The sequence below is a fragment of the Rhipicephalus microplus genome, chromosome X (assembly GCF_043290135.1).
Source record: "Rhipicephalus microplus isolate Deutch F79 chromosome X, USDA_Rmic, whole genome shotgun sequence".
NCBI classification, from domain to species: domain Eukaryota; kingdom Metazoa; phylum Arthropoda; class Arachnida; order Ixodida; family Ixodidae; genus Rhipicephalus; species Rhipicephalus microplus.
This window is the reverse complement of record NC_134710.1, coordinates 274,491,714-274,512,402: the sequence shown is the minus strand read 5'-3', so window position 1 is coordinate 274,512,402 and position 20,689 is coordinate 274,491,714. Positions and strand designations below refer to the sequence as shown.

General features: G+C 44.2%; 1 protein-coding gene across 2 annotated transcripts in view; it reads right to left on the bottom strand.

The window, feature by feature from the left end:
* The window catches only part of LOC119162204 (nose resistant to fluoxetine protein 6), a 103,089-nt gene extending 92,006 nt beyond the window's left edge, over window positions 1–11,083 (bottom strand). For both annotated transcript variants that reach the window (XM_075879186.1, XM_075879187.1), the window contains exon 1: window positions 10,335–11,083. In XM_075879186.1, the coding sequence (XP_075735301.1) occupies window positions 10,335–11,049 (715 nt within the window). In that variant the 5' untranslated portion in view covers window positions 11,050–11,083. The remainder of the gene's footprint in view (window positions 1–10,334) is intronic.
* Between the last annotated feature and the right edge of the window lie 9,606 nt (window positions 11,084–20,689).

Below are 20,689 nucleotides of genomic sequence, written 5' to 3'. Positions count from 1 at the left end.
TTCGTATCAATATTGCTGCATAGTAGCTGAAATTGTGCGAAAACGGTCGCTTTCAAGTGTTAGTCGTTACCGGTAGACATGTTTATTACATGACTTATTAGCAAATTCAAACAATTTTTGAGTGAAGAAGTGGGGCTTTGCTAATATACGTCCTGATTTCTAGGTGTGATCACGTGTTCACGAGCTACACGACTCAAGCTCCTGAAAGTTGTCATCAGGAGTCCTTTACCTTCTATTTTGACACAGGTCATTAGAGGAGTTAATGAGGGTGGTGGATCTATCTAACACTAGCACGTGTGCCAACAATGAACGTAGGTAATATTAAAAAATCATAATAGTATTAATATTGAAGAGAAAGCGCGTTGTAGAGTTTTACGTGCCAAAACCACGATATGATTATGAGGCAAGCCGTATAGTGGAAGGCTACTGACTAATTTTGACCAGCCGAGGTACTCTAGCCTGCATTTAAATCTAATTATATGGGTGTTCTTTCATTCATTCTCCATCGAAACGCGACTGCTGTGGCCGGATATCAAACCCACGCCTTCGAGATCATCACTGCTGCGCCTTACGTGCCAAGCAACTTCAACGAACGAAAGCGAGGGACAATGCGATAATGACGTTAATATAATTGAGCACGAATGTATTCAAAAATGCATGCGTATACGATGAAATAAAACACATGCGTTAGTCTGATTGATTTCTAAGTAAGTAGCAGGACCTTCTAAAAGGAGACAAGTAGCCTCGTTCTCTTCTCTTTCCCCTACGCATGAAAATGGAGAGTAGAAAATAGTGAAAAACAAAAACGTTTATATGTCTCTGTACGGGAATGACTGTACAAGTAATCCGCAGTCAAGCTGGACACACGTGGGCAACCTTCGAACGAGTGTTAGAGCTAGAGACACGCAGAAAAAAATGGTATCCATCTTGAATATTACATGCATTATGGATTTGAATAAAAAAATAGCGTAGAAAAGTAGCACTTTTTGACAGAGACGCGAGACTTTGGAAGTCACAGCCAATATTTTTTTTTCTCTCTTCTAGCGCTGCCTATAATGCCTGCATTTCATGGGCGTTCCGGCAGCTATATGATCACACGATTTCACACATTTGTCGATTGTGGGTCATCGTCGTGATGTTCCCCGTCCAATCATTTATTACATGAAGGCTAAAAAAAAGGGGGAGGGGGCAGAGGGGACGTAATCGCACGGCTGTTTGCCTGACAGAAGGCACTCGAGGTTCGCATTTGAACGATTAGGCGATGCGATGTGACTCGTGGAGGCTGTCCTCGGATTGAATCGACGCGCAATGGCGGGGGATGCCTGCGCGCCTGCAGCTTCTTCCGCTGACGGTTGCGTACTAGCGCGCTGAAGGGAAGCGAAGCGTGGCGTCTTCTCTGCGTTTCGCGCCAGCACAAAGAATTGCGGTTACAGGAACGTGACGGTGCTCCGCAGAGACTAATCTTATATACAGTGATTCTGCCGACTTTTTCCTAGGGTGTAGCTGTCTGTAGCTTGATTTATGTTTGCGACGGCGCGATTCGCAATGTAGACAGAGTCGTGTATTTGCCTGTGCTACTTGTCGTATACTGCATACTAGGAGGAAACAGCGACGCCGTTAGTGAATCGTCGGACAGTAGCTCTTATTGTGGCGTACTAATATATATATATATGTATAAATATATATATATATATATATATATATATATATATATATATATATATATATATATATATATATATATATATATATATATATATATATATATATATATATATATATATATATATATACATGCAAGAGAACAACACGTTTTGCCCCGTCGCAGTGGTCTAGTGGCTAAGGTACTCGGCTGCTGACCCGCACGTCGCGGGTTCAAATCCCGGCTGCTGCGGCTGCATTTCCGATGGAGGCGGAAATGTCGTAGGCCCGTGTGCTCAGATTTGGGGGCACGTTAAAGAACCCCAGGTGGTCAAAATTTCCGGAGTCCTCCACTACGGCGTCTCTCATAATCATATGGTGGTTTTGGGACGTTAAACCTCACAAATCAATCAAATCAAGAGAACAACACGTTATAATATACAGAGGATGCCTTCTGGCGCAAAGCCTACGATGCAATAACCACGCTGTTCGTAAAACAAACAGTATGTAAAATAAGGCTAAATGTGAAGTAGTGGACTGCTCAGGAGAATAGTTAGACAAAAAAGTTGTGTAAGTATAAAGACGTGACTTCAATACGGAAAATCAAATTGGACATAAAAATAGAAGCAGCCGGAAAGTGGCTGCTTCAGCCTGGAATATTTTGTAGCATGAATAGATTGAAATCAAGCAAATGGATTATTAAATGTAACTTGCAAAAGCCAGGTGATAAAATGCAGAAGCTTATCATTCTTAAGTGCTGTTTCTTGTTAACACAATGTCTACAATAATGCATTCAACATCCTGATTGGCTAGCACATGCGCTGTTACTAACAGCACTGAGTTAAGTAAATTTGCTTGTGTGTAGAAATTCAGGGTGTTAGCGTGGCTGTTACCTCCTGCTATATCCTCTCGTCGGTAATACAACAAGCTGATAAGAATTCTCGCAAATACTCCAGTGGTTCAGTAAAACGCTGCGCTTTTTTTACAGCCACTCTCTCCTTTGTGTGTATGTGTGCGTGCGTGCGCGCGCGCGCGCGTGTGTGTGTGTGTGTGTGTGTGTGTGTGTCAAATACCTCATATTTTTCTAATGCATGCATTCCGAGAGTCGCAACTACACCGTGAAGCAAAATTGTTTATATTCACAAACCTCTTCCTTACGTAACAACCTATCCTCATTGGCAAGTGCTTGGGCAGCCGCCGCTCCTTCTGGTGATCGGCGCGATAAAGAGATAACCATCGCGGTGATGACTAATCACAAATGACGCATAAGAAAGCAGGTTTTGTCAATACGAAACCTAAGCCCGTACTCATAAAAAAATATGCACGGGCCTGGGGCTTATATGCACGAAAATGATCTTCGGTGGTTACTAAAATTTGTGGTGGTTTTCCAAACATTACAATGCATTCTAATGTAAGAAGAGTGTTTTGAGCCATTTGTAAGGGATCCGCAGCCGTGAAGGCTCAGTCATTACGCAATTTTCATTGTATGACCCCTCGTCGTTATTTCACTCGACTTTTACACGATATGTTAACGTGACTTCTTTCCCGACGTGACGCCTGCATAGGGTCTTTATGCGCAGGAATCGCTAGCACCGGCGTGGCTCGGTGGTGGAATATTCGATCGCCCGCTTAGAGGACCCGTGTTCAACTGCCATCTGATCGTCGATATTTTCTTTTTCTCACTACGCACGTCATCTCTGGAGTACCACAGGGCAGTGTGCTCGGTCTGTTGCTATTTCTTATTTTCATAAACGACATAACACAACTATTACCGGAATGAATTAGCGTAAAGTAATTTTCTGCAGATCAATGCATTATATTCAAAGAAGTAAATGCGACTAATTACCACGAAATTCTCCAGAAATTACTACTGAAAATATATCAGGTGTGGGGACTATAAAATGAAATAAATGCCTCAATGCCAATGCTCTTGCGGATATCGCGATAACAGCAACCAAGCATATTCCAGTAAAGTCTTAACCAATCAGTGATTCCACAGGTTACACAATACCAGTATTCAGGCGTCACACTGACCAAAGATCTAACGTGGATGGCTCATATTTTTTTATTCATGTACCCTAAAGACCCAGAAGGCATTACATAGGGAGGTGAAAATATTAAATGGGGCAAATATTAGGCAAAAACACTAAACAATGTAATAAAAATACATGCACGAGAAAAAGTAAAACAAAAAATTTTTGATGGTTAAACCATGCCTAAAGAAAACAACCATAACAAGAAAAGTAACCAGAATTTGAGCACTTAACAATAACTAATATATTCATCCAAGGGGGAACACAAGTCTTGATAACGATTAGCTTAGAGTTTTATGAATGACTTTACGTGATTAACAAATGACCCATAATCCACAATGTGTGCGATGTCAATAGGCAAAACGTTCCATGCATGAATGGCATGGTATGGCTCCTCAACGTTTTGTAAACAAATGTGTTTTTAAACGTAAAATTAAGGACATGCCTTCTATATAAAACTTTTAGCGTATATTACATTCGTGAGGCCAGAACAGGAAAACACGCTTGTGTGCTTTAGGACACACACATATATAAAAAAAAACATTTACCAGCTCGGGAGCTGTCGCAGAAAGCAGTTCACTTTATTTTCGGAAAGTATAGAAGACACAAGGCTATCTGAGAGCTAATACAGAATAAACACGTACAAAGATAGCTCGTTTATCTTTACTACATAGAGTTCTCTGCAAAAGGCTAAATATAACGCCATCGTCCTTTCTAGGGCAGTTGACGTCAAGAAGAACGCGTCATACGTCAAACCGTGTTTTGAAACGCATATTTGCTCGTGTACAGTTGCTTTCTATGTTCTGTTTTTCCGAGGTCGATATCAGAATCGAGCAAGCCGTCAGGGTTCTTCGTTCAAGCAGCTTATTTTCATAACTGTCTCGAGGAATATTAGTCAATGAATCCATATGTGATATCCCTGTGTTTATAATGCCTGGTGTGTTGGTTGTTTTAGGCGCTTTTACATTTGTGTGCTTCTTGTAATCTTACGACTCATTGTAGCGACGCTTGTACATGAAATTTTTCGCAGCCCTTTCATATGAATGTGTAAATTCTAGGTACGTTTGTTCATGTTAATGTTGGAATATGCGTATACTTCTCCTGCTTTGGACCGGGAACCTCGGCGTGCTGTAGGATGATATAAATAAACAGCATTATGGATAGCAGCGGTGGCGGTGGTGGTGGCAGACAACTACATCACCCAAATCGGCTATTGTTATTATCTCATGACGGATTTAGCTGTAAAATTGATTGTTACACATGACATTGATTGGCGCAAGCCGCACCTGAGTTTGCAGGAATCTTCTAGGATTTTTAAAGTTGATCTATAAGATAATTCGCATGACGCGAATAGCGGAGACCTGTTGCGCCAGAATTATTTTAAAAGGAAAGTTTAGGGCCATCTGGATGCTTGTCATCATATTAACGAAGGTGACCAGCCAACGGCAACCATCGCTTACAAAGAAAACTATTTTATTTAATTAATAAATCCTTTGTTATTGACGCTAGCTTCATTAATGTAGGCTTAGTGCCGGCTTATGCTTCCAGAATGCTTCATTTTGTGCAACTTAATAATTCCAGGATAATAGCTGATAACATGGTGTGGAAAAGATGAAAGTGTTGTTCAAGTTTTGTTGAGATATAATAAAGTTGTATGAAAATTGGCGATTTGTTGCAGGTATTCCGCAAAATTAGAGTTAAAAAGTATCTTAGTTTTCCGTAGCCCTGCTGGCAAAGTTCATCCTTCTAAACCAAATCTAACTACAAGGACCAGTAGACATGGGTTGTAATGTATACTCTAGTATTACACCAAGCGAGAGACGACGCCTTCATCATGTGACGTTTGTGATAAAAAATTACAGTGCTGCTACAATCGCGGAGATATCCCGTTAGACAAACATGTACGTTATTATGTGTTCAGTCGGTAGCAGTTTATCGTCGGTGAGCAGGTCACCAATCGGCCTTTTTCAGTCGGCAGGAGCTGAGCATATGGGGATGAGTGGCGTGATGGGTGTGATTTCCACCCCGCAAATTCTTATGCAGAAATGAAAAAAAAAAACGATTGTCAAACCTTGCATGACCCCTTCGGGACACAGGCCCGGCACACGTCAGCAGCGCCGACTGACCTTGCAGGCAGACGCCTTGGCAATAGTTGGCTCATCGAGTAAGTTGCCGTTGTTGTCTAGAAGGAGCATATGACGGAACATATGACGACCCAACGCAAACGTTTTGACAGAGACGATTTGAAAAAAATATATATATCGAGTAAGGGAGAAGTTGGGCTGGTACAGAGAGAAACGGGCATTCGTGTACTCAAGATTTTTCCGGCTGCACTTGAGTGAGATTGTCGTAAATTGTCAACGAAAAGTGAAACACGAATAAGGCAAGTACGCAGGTTACACTTATATACGACGAGGTTTTGCATGAATATTTACAACTCTGTGCGCATAAATGACGCGATAGAGGTTCGCGCGTATACAAGTGTGACGAAAAAAAAAAAGAATACTTGAAAATACGACAGACGTAAGCATGGAACGAGAAATATTGTCGTCTGTCATCTGCATCTTCTTCCGTGTGTCGACGGCTTCCCGTGACTTTAGCATGCCTTCCACGGATTCTCTGTTGTACTGCCAATTTGGAGAGCGTTACGAAGTTGGCTATGAATGTACACGTAGTCTCGGTTGTATACATACGTTCTTACCCACTCTTCTGGGCCTCGGAAGTATTAGCACATTTCGCCAATAATATTGTAGCAGCGAGGAAGAAAATAAAAACGGAAGGACAGGTAGGTCCGCCACTTCTCAGACCAGCTGGCTACCCTGTCCTGAAGCAAGAGATAAGGGGAATAAAATATGATAGACGAGAGGAGTTACAAAAAGAAATTAAGAAAAAAGAAAACAGAACAATGACACGTTACACGACCGCTTAAAGTCTGTCTTTGAGACTAGCACTGAGGATGTGTATGTATTCTTATGAGTAAAAGTTTTCACTTTATTTGTTTAGTACCGCAGGATAACGTTTCATTTTAAGCGAGCATGCGGTTAGAATGAAGCTCGATAGTGACGCCGTCAGCATCATTCGGGACGGCGTCCCTGATATACATAGAACCTGTTGGGGTTCCTACGGGTGAAACCACGCATTCATCATTCACGCTTCCGTGACGAAAACAAGGAAAAATAGCGTCCCGAGCACGAGTTAGATGCAGTGAAGTGGAGCCAAGCGGCGAGGTCCAGACGAAGAGATGGCAAAAGCAGTCAATAGAACGTGAACGTGGCACGAACTCGGGAAAGAAAAGGCAGTGGCTATATAACAAAGCTCCAGTCGCTGGGACGTTGCGCGTATCACATAAATTGCAATACGAGTCTAAACAAGCGTGGCTGCGCTTCCTAGCAAGATAAACAAGCGAAATGACAATGAGTGCAAAAAAAAAAAGAATGTTGTTGGGCATAGACATGCCACATTCTGCCAGTGGCACCATAAGATGTTGGTGCATCATTTACTTCACAATTAATGACCGCTGACGTACAATATCTTCAACTCAAGCTGTTTCTATTGATTGATTTGTGGGGTTTAACGTCCCAAAACCACCATATGATTATGAGAGACGCCGTAGTGGAGGGCTCCGGAAATTTTGACCACCTGGGGTTCTTTAACGTGCACCCAAATCTGAGCACACGGGCCTCGACATTTCCGCCTCCATCGGAAATGCAGCCGCCGCAGCCGGGATTTGAACCCGCGACCTGCGGGTCAGCAGCCGAGTACCTTAGCCACTAGACCACCGCGGCGGGGCGCTGTTTCTATTTTCCCTTCTCAGTAACCAGATATATCGTTTGCTAGTGTTTGCTGGCTGCCTTTTACTTTGACAAATGTAGCAATGGTCACAGTACTGGATGTTGTCATACTTCAGATCTATGTATATCAAGTATACTATACGTATAGCGAATCGATAGCAGATTTCTGCCACTATGTATCGCGACTCTTTGCGTAAAAAATGAGCTGTTAAGGAGGCCAATTCTGAGCTCGAAACTGAATGCGCACTCATCTGGCACGATGTCCCATGGAGTTAAAATTGTATCAGCTCTCAATGCCATAGCCTACCTATTAGCACAAATCAGTGGATATACATATGTGGCAGCTTGCGTACTTCCGTATGACATTCTAAAAAATTCTAAAGAAAGAGTTGCTACTGATAACAAAAATAGTGCTGCAGACAATTGTTGCCATCTTCGTCGTCAAGATTAGCTTTAGTCAAAGAGCAGCGTAAGGCACTTGTTAATTGGCATTAGCGCACATGAAAAATGAGCATGTGTTAATGCCTCTTCAACAAGAAAAAATCATGCTTTTATTAGCAGATAATGATGAATATAACATTTCGAATAAAATGACAATTATGCCCTTCTAATTCTGTCGTAAGGAATTTGGGTAAACATTTGATCATATTTTCGTATATACCACAATATTCTGTATATATGTTATGAGTACTGTTGGCGAAAGTTTTCGATTACAGAGTGGACAGGACTCGGCACTCAGAAGATCGCTTTCCTCAAAATGATGATGATGCTGATGTGTAAAAAATGGCTCCTACCCACTCTTGATTGATATGTGAGGTTTAACGTCCCAAAACCACTATATGATTATGAGAGACGCCGTAGTGGAGGGCTCCGGAAATTTAGACCACCTGGGGTTCTTTAACGTGCACCCAAATCTGAGCACACGGGCCTACAACATTTCCGCCTCCATCGGAAATGCAGCCGCCGCAGCCGGGATTCGAACCCGCGCCCTGCGGGTCAGCAGCCGAGTACCTTAGCCACTAGACCACCGCGGCGGGGCTCCTACCCACTCTGGGAGATCGGCCAAAAATTTATTATGCAATTTAGTGAGACTTTTTCAGTATTGAATATTGATAACCACAAGAAAAAAGCAACGCACGTAAAACGGAAAGAGTGCAATAATTGTTGTTCAGGCATACAGATCAGCCAGTATAGTCGTTATCTTGAACAGAAATGAGCGTGATTAAAAACACGTTTTTACATTTTTCTTTTTGTCCCCAACTCGTGACTCATGCGCAATGCAGGGGATTGACCGAGTAGTAGGTTGGACGTGACGATGTCTAGGTGTATGACAAAATTTCTTCGTCACTTCACAATCATCTGGGCAGCATGTGAGCGCAGGGTTTCGAATAAATGTACAAGAAGTTGTGTAACTTTTCTTGCATTGAGGCAACGCAGTGTTACCAACATAACCACAGCATTATAGCCTTTCTAGTTCCATGGGAAAATTAGAAACCAAGAATAATATCAGTATAATTTTCAGGGGAAGGCTTTTTTTCTTGTTGGAACTGATTTCTCTACTATTTAACTGCTGGTGTCTTTGGGACTTTTCAGGAAAAGATAAAGGGGTCGAAAATATGCGCGTCGTGCACAGGACTTCTTGTTGGCGAGTCGTCAATTTCAATTTTTGTATAATCGCCTGATATCTGTTGCTGCAAACACAGTGAATGACCCTCGAGATGAGAATATAAATGTGCTGGGGAATACGCATACGCAGAATAATATCGCGCGACACTCCGTATTGTTACTTCATTATTTTATAAAAGTTATAAATATTTTATAGTATTTTATAAAACCGTATTTTAAGTGAAGCCACCGTAGTCAGCGACAAAAGGCTTTTAACCAAAACTCACAGACATAAATTAGCAAAAAGGTAGCAACAGAAATTGTTACTACATTTTTACTATTTTCTTTTTTTTTGACCAGTGTTTCGCTGCTAAATAAAAAAATCAAAGAAAAGAACGTAATGCCTCAGAATCGCTATAGTTACATTCTTTTGTTGTGGCAACAACGTAAGAAATTGAATAACGGTTTATTATAGGCATGTTCTTTCATGGTTTTCGTGGGTAGATGTATGTCTAAAACAGGTGACCTATAATCAATTTAACTTCTTTTTTTTTTATCCCGCGCCAGCGTATGAAGACCAGGAATGCCTGCGCGAGAAACTTTATGTTACGCTATTCATGTTACGTTGACGCTTTAGAGTCAAATAGTGCTATATAACATATTATAACAATTCAAGTAAACTGGCACACTTAGCTTTAGCATATGCAGAGCCATGCTGGCACTAACTCTTTTATACACGCATTGGCGTCTTCTAGTGTGAGCAAAGCGCGCTAACTACTAGGATTTCTCAAAGCATTTTTTAAAAGAAGCTATTCAACGCCTCGTTATGTCCGTATGCGCCACAGTACCATATGAATGAAAACGCTGTGTTCGGTAAGACACGTAACGCTGTTTACAGCATATGGTTGTGTACACCGACAAGAGCTCTGAACTTGAATCACAAAGACAATGTAAAAAGTGAGCTACTTCAACGAACACAACATTTTCAGTCTATAAGCGCTAATAAACTGGGCAATCAGCAAACGGAAACAGATTGTTACTTTTTTCTCTTTTCTTCATACATGCTTTCTGGAAAAGACTGAGGCAACAGAGTTTTAAGCTCTTACTTTTTATATGAATTTGATATGAACTCTTTTCACGTGTGGCTTCTTCACCAGACGTGCTTCTGCTAGAAACAGGAAAAATAGACAACGCTTAAGCTCGAAATACTACCAACCTGCGCGCTGTATGGGAAGTGGGTAGACATAAAAAGCGATAAACTCACTTCTGAGAGCCCATGGTTCAAGCCTTCGGATGGCCAGAACCCACTTGAATAGTGCGCCCATGCAATCTGGAGAGGAGCCGGCGCCAGTGGAGAAGCGGTATACGAGCGGCAGAGCCTCCTTGAAGATACGCTCGATGACAGCGCGCAGGTTCGACTCCAGGTCAAAGCCACCCTCGGGAGGAGCTTCCGTGGTTGTAGTCGCCGGCTCTCCGAACACTCCTTCCGGATGCTCCACGTCGGTCTCTTCCTGGTTCGCTTCTTGTGGACTGGCGCTACTCGAAGTCATTACCTCGACAGTAGTTCGCACGAGGGCCTCAGCCGGGTTTCGGAGCGCCGGGCCTTTAGACTCCGCATCGAGAATCTGGCTCGGGCTTCGGGACTCAGGTGATGATGCGGTTGGATCTCGGTTTGGCGGAGGGTCAGCGTTGGGACCCTCTGGAGCTCGGAACGTAAATAACGCTGTCGAATTGGCGTCACCACGATCCTTATGGTTGAGCGATGTGATGAGTTCGGAATGGAGAGACTTTCCTTCCGGGTTCTCGGCAGGCTGCAGTCCTGGAGCGGCCTTCAGGGAGGAAACTCCGGGGCCTCGTGTACTGGGGTCAGCTCCGGAGTCCTTCCGCGCCGCGGCCTCTGCCTGGGCGATCGGCCGCAGGAGCATGATCAGCAGCAGCAGTGGCCGGAGGAGCGGCTCGGCGCTGCGCAGGCGAGCCATGCCGTGGGAGCTTCTGTGGCAGCAGCGGTGTGGCAGCCGCTCTCTGGTCGGTAGTTCAGGTCGCGCAGGAAAGGGAAGTGGCTGCTGCCGCCGCCGCCTCCGGAGACGCCCGCCAGGCGAAGGTCGACGCGTTCACCTTTATCCGAGCTCTCTGCTCTCGCTTTCCGCGGCGATCGGCGACCCCGCGGGGCGTCACTGGGGGCTACGCTGAAAGTGAGCCACTAAAGGGCGACCGGCCGCTCCAGCGAGCCTTCCTACTTGTCAGCGCAGTGAACTCTGTTTGGGACATCCCGCGGTGGCGGAAGCTCTTAAAGATGCGCCGTAGGAACGTGAGGCGCGCTGCACGCAAAGTGCAGAGCAGGCGCCTAATTAGCGCTTCATTTGCTTAGATGACGCGACAGTCATTTCCTTCAGTGGTCGTTGATAGTGGTTTGCATTTAAAGATAAACCTGTCAAAGTAAGGTAATATAAGCACAAAGCCGGTACTCTTATGCTAATGCTGTGATGATCCCGCAAAAAAAAGGAAAACTTGGTTAATATCCCTCGGCTATCCACTGATCATACAACCCGTTTTGATGATGATGATGATCATGATGATGATGATGTGTGGGGTTTAACGTTCCAAAACCACCATATGAATATGAGAGACGCCGTTGTGAAGGGCTCCGGAAATTTAGACCACCTGGGGTGCACCCAAATCTGAGCACACGACAACCCGTTTTTATACACGTACAACGTGCTAGAGGTATCGCTGATATAAGCTGCTTCTTTCTTCTTTATGGAACACGCGGCGACTTACTCATGCGCAGTCTAATTCTAATGCCTAAAATCTCTCTCCCTTTATAACGTTGTTGAAACTTTCAGTTTTACAGTTCATTGACATATGCGCCAAACCATCTCTCATTAGGTTTAGTTTATGCTCTCTAGTTCGTTCACTTATACAGAACCCCGTCTGCCCAATGTACGAGTCACCACAAGAAAGGGTAATTTCATACACCACTTTTAAGGCATAATTGCCGCACGTCGTGCCATGTTTCTTGCCACATTCATGCCATCTAGCCTCCTTCCTAGTAGTTATCGGACACAACTGAGCCAATTTAACGGGCACGGAAAATGCGATGAATACTTCATACCCGCCTGCTACGTTATGTAGGTGATGAGAGACCTTACACGAACATAATTAATCTGCAAGTCTTCTGGTCTAAGTTTTAGGGGCGAAGCTCCTTAAGCCATGGGTCGTGCGTTCACGATGTATGTAGTAGGAATAGTAGTATTAGTAGTATTAGTTGTCGTAGTAGTAGGTAGCCACCTCCACGACCGGACTAGAAGAGCGGCACGCGGGCACTCTTTTGAAGTGAGGAAGAAACCCACGCACGTTAATCACTATTAAAAAAATGGCTGTTTTTGATGAAATAACCTACAGAGACGAGAATTCGTGACTTAATCTCCAATGAAATTTGCCTTGAATTTGATGCTTACTGAAAAAAATGGCCCAGTATCTGCAAGTTTTACGGCAACTATCGTTGGAAGACGATAGTCTGTGAGAGAGTGAACAAAACGTTTATTTGATGTTCTGGGCGAAAAAATCAGTCAATTGTATTCTGGAGGGGCTGCGCTAGAGTGTCGCGACCCATGCAGCGACTGCGGTCGAGCGCAGCGAGGCATGTTAGACACAAGCGCTATGAGGCAGTTATCTTCAAAAAATAAAGAAGGCGTGCGCACCTGTCTTGGAGGCGATAAACTGTAGAACGCAAATTGACGGGCAGGTGCCACCATCATGTCGTCTTAGCAAAGCGTTAGAAACACTTGCCTTCTTGAGCATCGCGTTGCATTTGTGATAAACGCTACGGTCCTTGGAATTGCTTATGTATGCCTTCTCTATATAAAGACACACAAACAAAATATTGACGTGTTGTTATCATGCCTCAGAAATGCGCAATAATTGCTTTTCAATTGACAATCACACAAGTACGTACGCTGAAACTTTAGCAATAATGGTGGGTGCTGCGGGTGGGGTTGGCCGTTTGTGGTTTCGTTTGAGGACAGACAGACAGACCAACATTTTTGCGTTGATGTACCCCCCCCCCCCCAAAAAAAAAAAACTAGTAACAAAAGGACGCACTTTGAGCGCTATCTGATCAGAGAAGGTCAGAGAACTTGCTATCTGATCAGAGAACTCGCTGGACGTAACCTCCTTGGATTTAGCAAGGTTTAGCGAAGGTTCAGCCGCAGTGCCATGAACTAGCGACGTTTAAAGGTGGGAAACAGACACGAAGCGCAGGCCGTAAGAGAGCATGCGCGTGCCACTCCTCTAGTCCAGCCGTGCCACCTCTCGTTTACTACTTGGAATCTTCGCTGAATGGCGGTACTTCTATATGACGAATATATGATGAAAATATGCGAGATGGCGGTAGTTGGAGTGTTCACTAGTTGTATGGACGGATAGACAGACGCAAGCACGGACGCACGCATAGACAGACAGACAGACAGACAGACAGACAGACAGACAGACAGACAGACAGACAGACAGACAGACAGACAGACAGACAGACAGACAGACGGGCACAGGGACGCACAGACAGACGCATGGATGGACGGACGCATGGGCGGATGGACGGATGGACACACAAAAGGACGGACGCACGAACGAACGGACGCACGGACGGACGGAAGGACGAACGAACGGAAGCGCAGACGGACTGATGGATGCTTCACCTTACTCATCGTCATGCGCTACGTAGATATGCTGTGATTTCTTTTTTTTTTTTTTGATCCCTGGTGGTGCCTCTAGTATCTTTATTCTTTGGTTTGCGTAAGGGCGCTTCGGGGGCTACTGTCAATAAGGAGTCAGAAAAATTCACAGCTTTAGGTCGTTTGACCGGATTACGAAATGACTCCTGCATCGTGTGCGTGCACGATTTTTCCAAAGACCAGAGGCAGAGCATAACAATACCTCGCTTGAGAATTTTATATTGTTAATAATTATGTGGCATTACTCTATTATCGGCACGCAGAAATGTTGCCAATACGTTTGCCCGTTATCTAATATGCTTAAGTCTAAAAACTGCAGGGCATTGCGTTGTGACATTTGGAGTGTAATAACAGTCCTTTTCCGTGAATATTTTAAACGTTTAAAATTTAATCGCAGCGCTTCAAGCAGCCTTGTCTGCTATTTTCGTATGATCCCTGCTTGTCTAAAACTACCAGCCAGTTGGTCTGGCGTGGGATGGAATAACTCTTATGGGTGAGAGAACGAGTACGGAGAGAGAGAGAGAGAACGAGAAAGAAAACTTCTTGCCGAAGACAAGAATTCTTGACGACGCGGGATTCGTATTCGCGAACGCACAATCTGAAGGCGAACATTGTAACTACTCAGTTATCCAGGCACGCTAGCCGAGTATAGCATGCCTTGTATAGCAGAGTATATGAACGGCGGGGCGAATGAACGTGAGGGTAAAAAAGAGAGATTTGAGGGCGATGAGGAGGGATAGGTGGAGGGGAGGGAGTAAAGGATATCATAAGAAAAAGGGAAAGGGAGTAATAGAGAGAAAGAAAGGGAAGAAACTCGGAAAGAGAAAGAAAGACGGATTAAGAAAAATTTATCCGCAGGTAGAGAGATGGATAAAAGGAAAAAGAATGCGAGAAACAGAGGAAGAGAGAACGAAATAACTTGAAATGAACAGTGATTAAGAAGACATAGAAAATATAGAAAGATAGGAAAATAAAGGAAGAAGAGAAGAAGTAAAGTGGGAAATGAAGAGAAATAAAGAAGGCCGCCCCACTCCGCACTTCCTCCAGGCTTGGCACCATTGTATGCATGAGCACAGGCGTATAGGTTGCCACATTACTTGTGAGCGCATGCCTAGGCGTTTGCCTCGTCAGACGACACTTCGAATCAGTGCATATGGAGTACTAGTGCTCATTACGTGCTTGTTGATGCCAGCACAGGATTCACCCTGCGCTGGTTTCAGGTGTACTACTTTACCGCACAGGTTAAATCAAGATCATGGATGTTAGTCGTCGGGATGGAGATGTGCCACTTAGCGTCAACGTTGGTGTGTCCACGTACAATGGTGCTGCAGCTGCCAAAAAAGCAAATAGACATTGCGCATCGCACACCCATGTACAATAAACAGTCAACTATTGCTTCGGAGACGCGGTTCATTTTTGTGTGACGCAGAATCCTATGACGGAAGGACAACCCATTATTTTCTTCTCAGTGGTACTTCTTGTTGCAGGCATATGCACCAGGACTGCGTCTGTGATAGTATGATTGATACATGCATGGTGGTGACTGTGTTCTTTCAAAGTATATCATGCCTATAGGCATGACTGAGAAGGCGAAGTGATTTTAAGATACAAAGCAAATGTGTAAGTTTTTTTTCACATCGGTGTCTGATGGGGTGACCCCCACATAGACGAGGAAGGGCAGAACTTGTGGTGGAATGGGGCAGTATAAATTTGATTCACATGAACAGGATACACAAAACAGAAGTTGTTTTAGAATATTTTACTGCACTGAGTGTTCGCAGATTTATTATAGCTTTGATGCGTACCTATATTCCCTTCAGCCGTGAATTATGATCCCTTGTCTACGAATGTGTCATCATAATTTTAAGGTATTGTTGTATTCCAAGAAAGTAAATGAAGCAATTCGTTGTTTAGTGTGAATTTGAGTTATTGCGATTAGTGCGCAATATGATGAGAATAGCTTTAAGGATCGTGAGAAGTGCCACCCCTTAGGGTAACACTGTGGGGCACTTCTATATGTATAATTTGTCCGCAGTCAGCCACGTTACCTTCTGACAGGAAAAGAATGAAATTAGCAGCTCTAAATGTGTGCACAAGTAGGTTTTGGTTGCACTCAATTCGAAAAAAGAAAAGCAGGACGACTTTGGTCCTGAAGTGAGGCACATCGAATGACCCGTCGAACATCGCAGTACCTTACCAAAGTGATTGATTACAGTCATACGCAGCACTTTGAAGTTATGTCAATGCATACTGACTATGGAAAAGGTTCAGTTCATCTAGTGCGCAATGTATACTGCTCTCGTTTCTCCACAGGTTCACACTACTAGCACAAACAAGCTGCGTACACAAACGTAGCCACCGCCACTCAACGGGATATGGACAAATCAGTCCTTACGCGACCGGTTAAAGGGTTCACCATGTTTGCTACTCTGCAGTTCTTTATCAAGTGCAGTCTGTTAGGATGTGGCTTTGAATGCGGTAGGGTAGGCCATGCATGGGACGTCGTGCCACTGTTGTGTGAGGGGTTAACACTGAGAAATAGCCAACAGCCTTAACACTATACGCACAGGGAACGAAGAAAGTGATCGATAAAAAGTAGAACGCTCTACAATACCCAATTGCGCCTATTTCATCTGGAAACGACTGCGCTACGCGCGTTAGACTGACCATGCGTGGAGCGGTTACTTGCTCAGCTAAGGCGCTGTTTGCGGACCTCAGGCAACTGAATCTTTTCAGCCTCACAGCAATAGGGCTTCGCCGACACAATGTGCCTTTCTTGTTTTTCAACGGTGAAGTAACCAGACGACTCGACACATTGACGATGCAAAGTGTTGGCAATTCCTGCCTCATGGATGAAGAATTTTTAAGGTCATCGTATAGGTAGCTGCACGTGCGCAGCTTTTCACAAAATTTCTGGGACGTGCGAAGGGAGAGAACGCGCGAACGCCCCAGTCTTCATTATTGGTACAGCGTGAAGGAGTGATGTCACATAACGTTAACGACATCCTGCACCCTCAATGTAAAGCAGAGGTGCTTGAATGCTAGCGATGTAGCGGGTACGTATGTTTGGTTGAAAGCAAAATTTATTCTATGTGTAGATATTTCCTATGCGTTCCTCGTTGTCTTTGGCCAACTAAACTCCATTACCTAACTGCACATATATTATCTGGAATTTTACGTCCCCCAAAACATGATATAATGATGAGGGGCGCCATTGTGGAGGGGCTCCGGAAATTTGGGCCCCCTGGTGTTCTTCAACGTGCACTGACATCGGGAAGTCTACAGGGGCATCTACCATTTTGCCCCCATCAAAATGTGGTTGCCACGGCCGGGATAGACCTCACGACTTTCGGGTCAACCGAGCACTCTATAGACCCCTGCCACGCACACTTAACTGCACATCACTGCCTCTACCACAAAAGGGGCCGTTTCCTGAACCGCTATATTGTAAACTGATTTTCCAGTTTCCCGATGAGCACCGAAACGCCACTTACGCTGATTTCCCCGGCGAATCTATCGGTGGAATCATTCGTTTTCTTTAAGTATGAATAGCACCATTTCTAAGACTCCTGTCGCTTCGATACCTGAACAGACTGCTCCTACGTTATCTAGGGGGAAAAAAACCGTCTCGTAACTTTCGCGGGACATTAACGGAACGTGGAAAATGTTTTGGACTGTCCTCGGTGCCTCTTCGTAATATAAGTCTTTCTTTTTAATTTAGCTGCGTGCGGGATGGTGAGCGCAGTAGCGGCACCAATAGAGACACCATCTAAAAAGTAGTTATAAATGATGTTGCCCAGCTGTTTAAGCCATACGCTCTATATCTATGATATCATTGGTTTCATTACAGTTGCGTACCTGCTTGGCTCTCTTTCATATCACTCTTGAAGTGCTTGGAACAAGCAAAAATCAATGCGGAATGAACGATCAATAATTATCCACCTATTTCGTACACTTCGTACTTCCTTCTCACACTGAGTTGCCATAATTTCGAACCATTACATGTGGTGGGCGTGGAGAGATAAACGATGGTCACGGAAATTTCCCTGTTTGGTTCCTTTCGGTCTGTTCGGTTTGCCCGTGAGCCCCACATCCAGATTTGTGAAATGGAGGGGACCTGCTTGCGCAGGACTGCAGCGTCGGCATGAGCGACTAAACATTACAGAAACGAAATTTACAGAAACAGAGATAGCAAGAGGGAATTACACGAAACACAGAAATAAAAAGAAGACAAGTAATGCTTAACACTCAGTTTTCCGTTTTTTTTTCTGTGGGCAGGTGGGAAGCATCATAGTTGCCTTATATTTTGCTCTAATGTGCCTATAACTTTCCCATTGAAGACTCTGAGTGCCTTCTTCGTATGCCTTTTTGTTGGCCAGAATAGCGCCATGAGCCGGTATGCACAGTCCAGAAGGCTTGATTTTGAAGCAAAAAAAGAGGCTTTGGAACCTTCCGACTCATCATTAGGCTTTCTTTCAGTCAATAAACCCAAATTTTAGATCAAGGCTGCCATTCAGAATTTTCTACATATCGAAACCATGCATATACCATCGGGTTCATTGAAACAGGGCCTGTAGGCAAACGGCTTACGGTGCTATTTTGATCAAGCGGCAAGTACCCACTGCAACAGCTGTGACTTAATAGAAACCGAGGGACATGCGCAGTTTGTTCGCGCAGTAGTAAGGCTGAATAAAAAAAAAACTGTTTTGACAGTTTTGACACATCGACTTAATAGCTTTGAAAATGTGCCCTTTTTGAATCAACATTGCGTTTCCGGCGGCTCTGTTTCAGCTCCATCGTTTCGATCGACTCCTTGAGTGGCCTGGACTGAGCCGTCGTGCCATCGTTTTGTGACCTTTTTCGGTTGAGGGAAGAGGTAGCAGTCTGAAGAAGTGACATCTGCTTCGTAGGGTGGCTGGATAAGCTGTGCGATGCCATGCCCAGGAAGTACAGGGGGGGGGGGGGGGGGGGTCAAAAGTTCCCAGGCCAAGCTTCCATAGGAATACATGTGATAGTGGCCTGGGAACTTTTGACCAGCCCTGCACGTGACAGCAAAGGCTGTGTGGCTCGGCGCATTGTCGTGACTTTTTACCGTCTAAGAGCTTCCTGACCGTTGGTCATCTCTAACTTCCTCTTTTTCCTCTCTAAACAATTGATGCTACTCAAAAGCACTTTACTGAGCTATGGCACCACTTTCACGAGAAAAAGTCTTGATCATGTCATGCGTATAGATAGTAGTTTTACCCAGTTTGAAAGGAAACTTCACCGAGCTTTAACAAACAGTTCATCGTGGGGATGTAAATGCACGTTGAAAGGGGTTCACCTAAACTGGTTCTGCATTCGGTGAAGACTAGAGACAACTCACGACTCATACGATGGTAACTAAGACCCTCTACCACCCAACCAGGGCTGTTATATATCCCTCCTTCACCACATTTTGGGGGGTGGAGGAAAAAAAGAGTTCTACTGCTTCCCGGAAAAACCTTTATTTTGTTTGAGTGCCGAGCGTATGGCGATGAGCATACGTTCTATAACCACTGCGCGCTATCGACCCCACAAAGACTTTTAACATTAGACTATGTGTCAGGCCCTCTAGCCTGCCTCACGTAAAATAAGCTTTCAGTAAAATTCAGCTCGACCAACTTCAAATGTAACTTGCCTCTCACCATCATTCACCTTTCATGCAGCGAAGTTTGTCGCCTCATTGTAGGATGACGCACGCAATGAAGAATTATACCAGCGTGTGTCGCCGCCCAAGAGCTGGAAATATTAATGTCAGATTTTAATTTTCGTGTCCTGCTTTAACACCTTTACTTTATTTTTGTGGGACTATCACCTCCCGTCTTTCTCTTCTTACCCACACAGAGTACCATATTAGCGACTTCTATGCTGCATAAATTCTCTGCCTTCCAATAAAGGGTGCTTTCTCTTTTACGTTCTATTTTTTCCCTTTTTTATCTGCAAACGTTAAATGCGATGTTTGTACTTTATTTACTCAGCAAAAACTAATGCGGACGAGAATGTGAGGATTTTCTTATGAGGTCTATTATTTTTATGCGCTCGAAAAAATCTTCTTCGACTATTTGCGAAAGAAAAGAAAAAAAGGAAATGCTACGTTTAAAAAGGAAATCGATGCGCACGAATGCTTTACTGCGGGTAAGTGAATATCTTTGTTATGTTTTGAAAGCCAGCCCTTAGGCATAGTACTACGTGGTGTCCACCGTGAGTTTCAATGCATGCCGTAAAAAATGCAGATATTCTCTTATACTTTGTTTCTTTCTAGCCGACCTTTGAGCTTTTCTGTCACAATAACCTCTCACTCTCTTTATTTTTTGTTTTTCTGCTGGTGGCATTGATGGAGGAGCTTTTAGACCCCATGCGACTGAGTGAAGTGGCCTTCTGTCCTATCACCTTCCGATCTGAATGGTTAGAGTGCCTTCAGCATTCGCTTCCAGGTACGAGTGCGTTCCGGAAAGCTGTTGAGCTCAGTCGTGGTCGCGGCGAAGAAAAACGCTTGGTGACGACGTCGCCAAGTGCTTGACGTCCCGCAGAGCACCCCGAGAGATTTCCCATGTGAACGTGCGCAGTGCACTCTTGTGCTGTGCCTCCTAGGGCAGTGTCTGAGTGGAAGTTTCAGTATGACCGTTACTCTCACGGCTCAAGACACGTTTATTTCAGGGTCCCAGGCCATGGCTAATAAGAGGTACAAAGACGAGAAACAAAAAGAAGGATATTGCGTGCCTAAACCATGGTTATGGTTATAGTCACACCATAATGAGGAGCCCTTGGTTAAGTTTTTGTTGATCTGGCGTTGTTTAAGGTGCTCATAAATGTAGAGTACATGGGTATTTTCGTACTGCGCCCGCACCGAGATGAGGCTGCTGGGTTT